General features: G+C 32.1%; 1 protein-coding gene across 3 annotated transcripts in view; it reads left to right on the top strand.

Moving 5' to 3' along the window:
* Positions 1-12,484, top strand: part of LOC140440626 (O-acyltransferase like protein-like) — a 125,358-nt gene that overhangs the window by 31,191 nt on the left and 81,683 nt on the right. For all 3 annotated transcript variants that reach the window (XR_011950892.1, XM_072530990.1, XM_072530989.1), the window contains one exon: positions 12,118-12,314. Coding sequence is in view for 2 of the 3 variants with exons in the window: in XM_072530990.1 (XP_072387091.1) it covers positions 12,118-12,314 (197 nt within the window). In the remaining variant the exon portion in view is untranslated. The remainder of the gene's footprint in view (positions 1-12,117; positions 12,315-12,484) is intronic.

Here is a 12,484-nt window from a genome sequence, read left to right as displayed (position 1 = left end):
GATAGGTACCACTTCGACTAGCGACTTCTTACATTGGTATACACATGTTCCTAGGGGCAGGGTTGATCACTGCGTGTGTGTGTGTGTTAAAAAGAAGACACGTCAGCGCATCTCCCTGCCGTAACCCCGTATGTGTTATTAAACGCTTGTGACAGATCACTTTTATTTGCACTCTGCAGATCACATTACTCATAGTTGTTTAAACAAGTCTTATTAATATATAGGGAATGTTAAGTTCATTCATGGCTTTATATAATTTACATCTTACGACGCTATCGTACGCTGACTTGATTGACGTAGCACAAAAATCAGGTAAATTGTTGACCGAACTGTCCTAAAACCATTTTGATATTCACGAAGTAATTCTTCCACGTACGCACTTAAACGGCTGTGCAGGGTGTTGGAGAATAATTTGTATATTGTGTTCAGAAGAGTTATACCTTTATCATTTTTACATTTCAACAAATCTCCTTTTTTGTCCAGTGGACATAATTCCAGTATACCATTCCTCTGGTCTTTGTTCTTCTTCCCAGAATTTAACTATTTTGCAGTGAATTTAGTTCATAATGCTGTTACCTTCATGCTTGATGAGCTCTTCAGGAATACAGTCCACTCCTAGGGTCTTGTTATTTTTGATGCCTAACTTGCGTCTCTAACTTCCAATATTGAATGCGTTTCTACGTAGGTGTTACTTTTTGGCCTTTGGGATAACGCATCATTTCCCACTTCGATACCGAGTAGTTCTTTGAAGTGCTCAACCCATCTACTTGGTACTGCGTTATTGGTACTAACTATATGTCCATTTTTATCTCAATATCGTCAGCCGTGGTTTGAATTCTTTTCTTGTCTTTTTTAGGATATTATGTAACTTTATAGTTTCATTTTTTTTCTTTAGTAATTGAGGCTCGTGCTTCAACTGGCTTTCCAAAGTCCGCTTTTTATGCACGCGTTTATTGAGTATCTCGATAGTCAGACAAATAATATGTATTTATTTAAATATTTAAATATATGACATAAATATTTCCGCGTTGTGATATAGTAATACTCGGTTTCCTCAACTTGGAAACTGATTTTTTTTAATAACTGAGTTAAAAACAATTATTAGATGGTGTAATTTAATAAACATAGAAATAGTTGTCTATAAATGTTAAGGTGCTAATAAACTGCAACCTTGATTTAATCAAAAAAATTTAATGTTTTTTTTTGCAAAACAATTTACGGCCTTGTCATTGACAATTGACTGCAATATTTGGTAAGTTGTATTTATATATCTAGAATTAATTCAAGTTAGTGATGAATGTAAGGATGAATGTAACAGCTAAATGAAATAAATTCGATAATTAATCCTAACTGGGAGCGTGTGAAAATGCTCAGACATGTCAATTGATATTTTTAGTTGCACATATTTTGCAATAAGAAGTTTTTGTACAGGATATGTCATGTAACAGTGACCAATACCAACATTCTATTTCAAATACAAAATCCTATTTAGTGTTTCGTTTTTAGTTTTCTCAGAATATTTTAGACATATTTTATGTACAATATTCTATAGTTATCTTTAATTCTTTTGAAAATTTTAAGTGTCATTCGATTTATTGCAAAATTTGCTATAACACACTCCATGCTTATTTTTCATGTAGGTCTTGATAATGACAATTAAAAAACGGGTGTGGCAGTCCAGCGGGACTGTCGGTAAAAGTTATACTTCTATACATGCGATCGTCGTTACAAATTTATATGGGAGTCAATCTGCACAATCATTACATATGTAATGCTATAGGTAAGAGAGAGCAGAAAGAGAAGAGGAATTAGGTATACAGGTATATGGTGCATCGTTTGCTGTATATAAACATTTGACCTGTAATAGGAATATAGTCAGTAAATAAAGGATTGAATCAATATTTTGATACAAATATATATTTTTATTTTTATATATGTATAAAAGGAATTAAATTAAAAAAAAATTTTTACACGAACTCTGTAAAATTCATTGTTTATTTTGTTATTAATATAAAAATACAATACAATACACTGCAACATAATTCAATATAATAATACAAATTAAAAGGCAATATTCATAAGTATTTAAAAATGACAATATACCTAACTTAATTACGCATATGTTTAATTTACCATGATAACAATATTAATAAAAAAAATATTCTTTGGTGATACAACTCTCAGTTTATCTGACAATGACAAATACACTATTTAATTTTTGTTTGTTGTGTATATAAGTACACATTTGAACTTTCTTGAGATATTTACAAGTTTTAATTTATAATTTAACATGCCTAACGAGGCTTGTTACTCCCGTGCAAATTTCCGATTCACTCCAGTGCAAATGTCCAAGGTCGAACGCGCGTATAGAAGTATAATTTCAAAAACCAACAACTCGGATTATGTTGTAAATTTACATTTTATTTTAAAATTTAGCATTTTTACGTATATTACATATACCTATTGAATAAAATGAACGTGGGGTTTTTAAATATTTCAAAAATAAAAAAGTAAATTTATATTGGGATTCGAACTCACATACACCAGCGTATGAAGCAAACACGTAAAACATTTGCCAATTAGACTTGACACAAACATTTTTCAAAATTGACAGTTCTCGGTCATACAGTGATTTATTGAGATTATTATTTTGAAATACAAAAGACTAAACTATTTATGAACATTTAATAAATAATACAAAACATATCACATAAATAATAATATTAATAAATATTATATTATATATATATATATATATATATATATATATATATATATTTATACATATATATATACATATATATATATATATATATATATATATATATATATATATATATATATATATATATATATATATATATATATATTATTGTGATATTTTAAGTCTTGGTGCGCCAAGCAATAATTAGCTAATTAATTTTTTTGATTAATTAAAATTATTTAAATGATATGATTATGACTCTATCACAATTTTTAATTCTTTTATCTCAGGGTTAAATTCGTGCTTCAATATCTATGCTATTACATGTGAAAGGTAAGGTCCAGAGAATACCGGAATAATAAAAAACACATATGATCTAACACTATATATTGAAATAAAAATAATGAAATAATTCACACTCAAAAGTTTTCAATAAACAAATCTCATATAAGGATTCTCAAAATTTTGTTCTCCGTACGTGAACAATCAAAATTTATGGTACAAACAATATTAATTGAAAACTCAAAATCCCAAACTATTCTAACTCTCCTAATCAAAATATTTATATCCTTTCTCAATTACGTGTAAAATTTTGTTATCAATAAAAGAAAAAAAATGCAGAAACAAAAATATCTCTCTCTGATGATGAGTGGTCCAAATCCTTGTTCCTTGTAGACTATATTATCTCCTCTCAACCGCTCCCTATGTAACCAGCAATCTTACACAGATTGTTGCAAGTATATCGTCCTTAATGATCTCCTTCAAAAGCACAAATCATTCAAATTATGATAGCCTTTCTCCTCTCGATAAACTGAATCTCTCGTTGGCCCGAGTGAAAAATGACTCTTGGAATATCTTCTCTTTACGATAAACTGAATCTCTCGTTGGCCTGAACAGTGACTCTTGGAATATAAGTAGAGAAATATGACTTACAATATTTTGCTGCTTCAGCTTCTGTCAGATACACTAACTCCACAAAAACTCACTAACATTTCACTACTGCTTGCTACATTTCAGGAACCGCCAGAGAACAATCACCGTTCCTCTCCCAGACTTGGAAACCAACTGATTCTATCTTTTCTCTCTCCTCAATTTTGCTAAACTTTTTCCTACATACTTATCCAACCTTTTTCAATCTCCGCCAATCAAAACTCGTCACAATTCCCCCATTTTTTCATTTCGATAACAAACAAATTTTTACCTATAATTATAAAATTTCCTAAAACTTATTTACAAATAATATTTTCTATAATTCTTAAAACTAACAAAAACCACTTTCTAAAATCTCTTCTATTTGTCTCTAATCACTGCATTAATGTATTTTGGAAAACCCCGTTCAATTGTCTTTTTGTTTTCACTTAAAATTATGCGGGTCACTCAAGTATAACAAAGAAATAAATGCAAAGCTTACACTTTGTTTAGTACAGGAAATCCAAGGATTTAATAACTTTCCTTCTCCGAAATGTTTGTTGGATATTATCCTACTTATCTGAATTATTTTAATGTTTTTGAACTTTGAAATATTTTTAAACAAACCAATATTTTTCTCGATTTTACATATCATAACAATATATATATATATATATATATATATATATATATATATATATATATATATATATATATATATATATATATATATATATATATATATATATATATATATATATATATATATATATATATATAATACATACAGAAGGAACATTTTTATTCTCGAGAGAGGAAGAGAGAGAAAATATATCTTCTGTTTCTCTCGTACTCATTATCTTACATATGTAATGATTTCACCGATTCACTCCCGTACAAATTTCCAACGTGGAGGGCGCGTATAGAAATATAACTTCAATAATGATAAAGTAAGCAACAACTATTTTAGAGCTTCTTTTAACTAATATAAAATAACAAAGTTATTTTTTATGATAGTGTCAAACGCCTGATAGTTTAAAGAGTCCATTTAAGCGAGGATTGGAGTCCGTTTTAAACATGTGAAATTTTCAATTATATTAAAATCTATAACAAAGATACTTATTTACTAACAAAAATTTATATACTTTAGAATATACAGAAAATTGTTAAAATAAATACTTAAATGAACTTTCTGAATCGATGATTATAAAAAATTCGTAAAACAAAAAAAATAAATAAATAATAAAATTACTTATAATTCAAATCAATTTGAAAATTATTGTTTAAAATTTAAAGAACAGAAGACATAGTACAAAGTTAGGCGGTAGTATACATTACCTGTTATTGTGCCGTGTTCTTACTTATATGAAATAAGAAAAATATTTTGATAATAGTATTGTTTTCTTTTAATCTAAAACGTATCAACATGTCAGTAGTTGTCAGTCGTTTGATTATGACCGTCGGTTGAATTGCGTTAATTGCATATCAAAATAATATGTGATTGGTTATGGAAAAATACACGAACACAAATGGATATTGCTCGCTTATCCCATGAAACATTTCCAAATTTACTGCCTGTTTCCCAAAGATTAAAATTAGTAAAATAGAAAATCAGTTGCACGAGTTTGGACATATTAGGCAGATTAAAAAAGTTGCTGTCAAAAAGTTGTTGTTTTCATGAAATATTTGTTTTACTCCTAGAACTACTTCATTTCAGATTCGTGCGTTAAAGTCACTCATAATAATAATTAAGGGTTCTTCATGAGGTATTTTATACAGGATAGTTTGCAATTTTTTGTAGAATGCTTCTCGTTCCTCCTTAAGCTACGGTTTGTTAGAACAGTGCGCAGCTCACAGCATACACGTACAGCAGAATCTGTTGTACTCGACTCACGGCAGTTTTGGGTGAGTCGGTTTGTTAGATTATGTTCGCATTAATATTCTGTCGCTCTGAAAACAAGTTTAGAAATTGGTTTCACATTTATTCTCTCAAAGGTTGTACGTTTAAAAAAATGAATTCTCGCAAACTTAAGGTCGTGGCATATTATCGTGCACGTTGCGTTTCCAGCACATAGCGTTTAGTTTCCGAAAAATAAAATTTAAATGGTTTTAAATATGAATAACGCACACTGTCCGGGACATAGGTCGTAACCGGTTGGTAAGGATAATGTGCATTAGATGTCCGTCGTTCTCCCCTTGTTGTTTATTTAGGAACTTGTTTGATTTTGATATAGAGTATTTAAAAAAATAATTTTCGAGACTATTTTGTCATTTATGCATGTGTTTTTATTGCTTTGTGACAATTAATCACGGAAGTGATAAACAAGTAGGACTTTTGTACGGAAGTGATACCTCTTCTTTTTAAAAATACTTTTTGGTTTGATATGTATGGCTTCGTTAAATGTAGTAGGTATTTTGTTTTTTAACTGAAGGTGAAATTAAATTTAAAACATATTTAAACTGAATCCTATTCATTCTAAAATAATTGTTAAACCTATTAATTATTATTAAATTCCTATTAAAAACAGCCTCGAAAATTTTTTTTTAATACTCTGTATCAAAATCAAACAAAGACCTAAACAACAAGGGGAAAACGACGGGTATCTAATTAACATTATCCTTACAAACCGGTTACGACTCGTTACGCAGCCGTCGGCATCAGTAAAATATTGTGTTCGAATCGAATATACTGAACAAGTGTCTGAAACGCAATGTTCCGGACAGTGTGCGTTGTTCATATTTAAAACCATTTAAATTATATTTTTCGGAAACGATATATGCTGGAAACGCAACGTGCACGATAATATGCCACGACCTTTAACGCAATAATTTTATTACTTCAAGAAGAGGAGGAAGAAGAAGAGTTAATAACGTTAAATTTAAATAAAACAAATAAAAATGTAAATTTAATTTTTTCATGTCTTAATACAGAAGCCGTATTAAGCCAGATCCACCGTAAAGAAACGGAATCTTGAGTACTTCGGACATGTCATGAGGCATACTAAGTACCATAATTAACTAAGTTAATAGTCCAAGGAAGAATCGACAGTAGGAGGGGACCGGGAAGAAGACGACACTCATGGATGCATAACCTGCGACAATGGTTCGGACTAACATCGACCGAACTGTTCAGAGGTGCCGCAAACAAAGTCAAAATAGCCTTGTTAATAGCCAACGTTCGAAACGGATGGGGCAAAGGAAGAAGAATACAGAAGATGCTTTTAAATTAACAGTCTAAAAAAGATTGTTTCAAAACGAGGAAAAATTTCGAGAATATTTTACACTTTCCAGAGATTTGTACTAGATCCACTAGTCTTTTATCTTCCTCGTGAGCAAATTTAGTAGGCATCACTTAATTATTACAATAATAATAACTATATAAAAATACAATTATAATTTTGTCGTAGGTGTGTACGCTGTGAGCTTAGCTGAATGTTTGCGTCCAAATCAAATCACAGTTGATTCTAGCGCAACCGTCGACGTACACGCCTATCGGTCTGCAGTGCGCGCAGCTCAGCAGAACCTTAAGGCGGGTACACATATGCGAGCAGAACTGTTCGCGAACCGTTTGTGAACGCTATATTCGTTAATTTGTACGACGGGACGAACCGCTTGCGAGCTGTTCGTTCGTTGCTCGTCAGGAACCACCGCCTGTCGGTTTTTGGGACGAACACAAAGAATGTTCGCAGAACTATAAATTGTGTCTATAAATTGTTTCTGCTAAGTGTGCGATGAGATCATTCGGTTAAACAAAATTGCTGAACGAGCGCGGCTTATTTAAAAGTAATTAGAGAAATTAATCACAGATAATCTAAACAAAATACCGAAATGTTTAGATTAACGAAGTTAATTAATTCTCGGTTTGTTATTAGATACTTAGGGTATTGGATAACCTGAACATAAACATATTTTCAACGAACTCTTCGCGAACAGCTCACGAGCAGTTCGCAAACAGTTCGGCTCGCATATGTGTTCCCACCTTAAAGGCGGGTACACATATGCGAGCAGAACTGTTCGCGAACCGTTTGTGAACGCTATATTCGTTAATTTGTACGACGGGACGAACCGCTAGCGAGCTGTTCGTTCGTTGCTCGTCAGGAACCACAGCATGTCGGTTTTTGGGACGAACACAAAGAATGTTCGCAGAACTATAAATTGTGTCTATAAATTGTTTCTGCCAAGTGTGCGATGATATCATTCTGTTAAACAAAATTGCTGAACGAGCGCGGCTTATCTAAGTAGCGAGAGAAATTTATAACAGATAATGTAAACAAAATACCGAAATGTTTAGAATAACGAAGTAAATTAATTCTTGGTTTGTTATTAGATAGTTAGGGTATTGGATAGCCTGAACATAAACATATTTTCGACGAACTCTTCGCGAACAGCTCACGAGCAGTTCGCAAACAGTTCGGCTCGCATATGTGTACCCACCTTTACAAACCGTTCTCATAGAGAACCATTTCTTTGATTTTGACGAACGTGCGCGGCGTTCGACTAACTGTAAGTTATGCGTCGCTCAATGTTCTAACAAACCATAGCTTTAGGTTTGCAGTCCTCAGGGCTATAGATAGATATGACATTTAATTTTTGGTAGTCCATTGTGATGTTCATCTGTATTATTCTTTGGGAAATATAACGGCAGATATTTATGTTGTCTTTAAATTTTTTATGAACAAGTATACGTACGCCTGCTAGTGCTCGTTCTTTTTTCTTTACTCCACTTTATGCTAGAAAATATTGGTTAAAGTCTCTTTGGCCTTTACCTTTGTTCTTGGTTTCTTTAATTTTACAAATGTCTATGCTTTTATTTATTAGTTCTTCTCTTATCTCTTGGTCTTTGTTGTTAAAAGAAGTAATGTTCCTAATCTGATTGTGGGCTTATTTTTCCTTCTCGTTTTTCTTTTCTTTGCGTGGTTCGTGATCTTAGGTTCCGTCTGGTACCGAGGCTTTATATCGGTTCTTTGAGCCTTGTTTTCGTTTACAATGGGTAGGATGCTAACCTGGCTCATTAACCCTCCTCTTTTATCCGGGCTTGGGACCGGCATGAACGTGGCTTCTGAGCTACTCAATCCACCCGTTCATCGCGCCGATAACCCCTAGGCAGAGCTAGATAGATGTTCCCTGTATATGAAATGCTATAACATTGACCTTGTGTCATTTTATGATTACAATCAACCATCAAAGATTTGTAATCCTTTTGGATAAATTTTAAATATTTTTAATAAAATATATTATTATACACCAGAAGTCTTTACTTTTTTGTAAGTTTGTTTAGACCATGGTATACAGTCAAACCACTGCGATTTTCCCTTTTACTTTGTATTAACCCTTCAGTAGTCGCTAGGAATTTTTGAAAATTAGTAGTCGCGCGCGGTCGACACGACCGTTTGGTCTTTTACTTCTTAGTTTGTGTTAATAAAAGTATTTGGAACTAATTTAAGTAAAACACGATTTTAGTAAGGTTTAATAAGTAGAGTAACATATTACAAAATAATATAAAAAGTAAACTAATGTTACGAACACTGGACAGAACATTAAAAAAACTATTTTCTACTCCGATAAAAAAAGGAAACTTTTAGTTAATCCGAATAAGTTCAGTTTGCCACTGTTCGCATACTGCACGTGTATGTTCTCTGCATAAAAACTTTTTACATTTACAGCAGGAAACAGTCGTTTTCCAGTTCTTTTTACGGTCGCAAAAGTAGCATCTACCATGTACTCCTTCATTCGTTGGAGTACCGTCTGTGTTATGAATATTACATATGGCCTTAATACGTAACTTCAGATCTCTATTTAAATTGTCTACGTTTGCTCGGACCCGTAGATGTTCATTCATAAGAGAAAATGCTAAATGCTTCAAAAATTTTCTTCTAAGCATTTTATTATTAGCAAGGTTGTTACTTGCATGAATCACTAGCGAATTAATGCCTGCGATATTTAGTATGGTGTAAAAATTACCATGGGCCAACGTCTTGTTTTTCGCTAAACATCATAAGAGGAGCATAGCTGATCAACGACGTCAACCCCGCCTTTTGTTTTGTTATAAAACGTCAGAATTTCTGGTTTATAATGTTCAAATGTTTCTCTATCTATAGCGTCGTCATCATGTAGACTTAAAACAAGCAATACAACTTTCTTCTTTTTGGGGATATACGACACTAAGGTACATGTATCGCTAAAGGCAAACGTACTTGATTTTAGAGGACGAGATCCTTGAAGTAATTCAGGGGGCAGTTCCCTTTTGTTCTTTCTAATGGTTCCCACAAGAGTCAATTAAAATTCTTTTTTTAAAACATCTATTAGAGGAATGCTAATGAACCAATTATCTAGAGTAATGTTGCGCCCAGAATTCTTTATTGGCGCAAACATTTTTTTTACAACTTCTTTCGGGGAATTGTCTACAGTAAATGGGCCATCTGGTTGACGACCCACATAAACCTCCATATTTATGGTATAATACATTTCAGTATCACATAAACTAACACTAACTTTTGCAAAGAGTTATATCCCGATTTACACTTTTCTACGAATTTGTCAAAAAATACTCGGATGGCGGCCATCTTATCCAGTCTCCTACGTTCTTTACGATCGACCTTATCATTAAATCTAATGCATCTTAGAAGAAACTGAAATCGGGATGAGGACATAACTAGTCTAAATATTTCGATACCTTCGCATTAGTTTGCCAGATATCTTCTGTATTCAGGTGATGGGCTTTATATGTCCCTGCCAAATATAAAAGGCCTATAAAAGCGTGAATTTCAAATGGGTTTGTAAGCTTTGCATCCGTCTCCCTAGAGCAATTGCTTGCTATACGTTCAATGTTTTTATTAGTGGATTCTACAATTATCTAAATCATGTCCTCATCAATAAAATAACTCCATATTTTATTAATGTCTTTCAACTTTTTTGTAAATCTATTAAGCCCAGGTGATTGTTTTACTAAATCAGCCTTGCTTATACGTACCCTTTTGTTTTTTCTTTGATGCTTTCTCCACACTGTACCATCTTTTTCCCTAAAACACAATTTTTTCTTGTACATTATTCAGTAAAACTTCTCCTATTTCCTCTAAATCCTGTTCTTGTTCGCATTCCGAATCTTCCGACCTCTCATCAATAACTTCCGGATTTACTCCATTCTCGTCATCGTCGTCGTGATATTCTGTATCAAGCGATCCTTCTTCCATGAGGGCTTGAAGTCTCCTTTGTTCCTTCTCATAGTCCATTCTAAAAATAAAGCCAAACAAGTTATATATAAAAGTTTGCTGTAGCTTAAAAAATTATTATTTGATTCTCAATAATAGAACAAAGAAAATTATGAAATATCGTAATAGTAATTTGATGCAAAGTAATTTAAAATTTAATGACTAATTACATAGTAAAAGAAAGAGAGGTATATTCAAAAGGTTACTAAACAATAAGACAAAAGTATAATAGTATATTATTTAAAAAAAACTATCGTTTATACATACCTTAAGGTGATAAGAAACACAATAAAACGATTTATAAAAACTTTTTAGCTGACTAGACTAGAGCGGAAATTATGACCTTTGCGCTGTAACTCCTAATCAACAAACCTCCCGCTACTCTAATTTAGCACTGAGGCTCCTTGTATCGAATGAGTAAGCTACTGAAGGCCGTGGTTGCCAAATGTAATTTTTTTCCAAAATATTAGCAATTTTTAATACGTGCGGTTTTTGACCATGTAGCGACTAGTTAAGGGTTAAAAAAATATTAAAATGTACCTTGGACGTTATCATATTATAATATGCAATGATCAGAATTTGTGATTCTTATAAACTATACACAAGTTTTATGTTGTACAGTTGTTTATATAGAAACGGTAAACGGTTGCACCTAAACATATGAAAAAATCTAGGTATATTTCCTTTGTTCACCATTAAAAAACATTCAGCATTGTGTTTCAAACTCTTTTAACATGTTACAAATTAAGTTACAAAACTTACAAAGAATTTAAAGATTACTAGCATGTAATCGGCACTAACTTAAAACACTTAATTCCATTTCTGTTTAGCTGCTAAACTGCAATTTCGTTAAATGAAACACTTAACTGTGTACTGAAATTTTTGTATCCATCAGAACTCTGATATTATTGTTCCCATTTTTTACGGACAAAGTACGAAAATGCTGCGATCTACTAACCCTTTTTGGTTTGGATTCTCAGAAGAGAAGTCCCCACCAATCTCCAAATCCTTCTAGCTCGGACTCTCGACCTCAAATAACGCGATGTTTCATGAAATAACGATTCTTCCATGAGAATGAGTGGAAATTCGTTAAATGGATTTTTATTTCACCTGCACGTTTTATTTGGAAATCAGCGTTTATTTCGCTGTAGTTAGTCTAATATTTCTAAAAGGCAAAAATATATGAACTAGTTTCGATTTTTTGATTTACAGGTTGAAAATAAAATGCTCCAGTATTATAAATTCAACCATTCTCCTATAGATAATTTAGTGAATTACAATATATTTATCTTTCAGGTCTAAAACATGCAATTTCAAGATTGTCGTTGTTTCGCACTTGGAAATTAAGATCAAAAATACCTGATACTACAGATTTCAAAAACTTAAAGAACATGAATGGAAGTCGCGTTCTAGCAATGTTATTTATAATTTTTATCCACCTTGCAGTATCATACAACACAAGCTTTATATCGAAACCGGAAGTGTACGAACATGTAAGTAATATATTAAATGCAGCTCTAATAAATAGCATATTGGAACTATTTAAGGTACTTGATATAACTGAGCGACAGATCATCAAAGAGTTTTACGAGGAATTATATGGCAGTAGACGAGAAGATCAAACAGGAATATAAACAGCCATTTCAAAGAATATCATGAATCA

Source organism: Diabrotica undecimpunctata, chromosome 5 (genome assembly GCF_040954645.1).
Source record: "Diabrotica undecimpunctata isolate CICGRU chromosome 5, icDiaUnde3, whole genome shotgun sequence".
NCBI classification, from domain to species: domain Eukaryota; kingdom Metazoa; phylum Arthropoda; class Insecta; order Coleoptera; family Chrysomelidae; genus Diabrotica; species Diabrotica undecimpunctata.
This window is presented reverse-complemented; position numbering and strand designations above follow the sequence as displayed.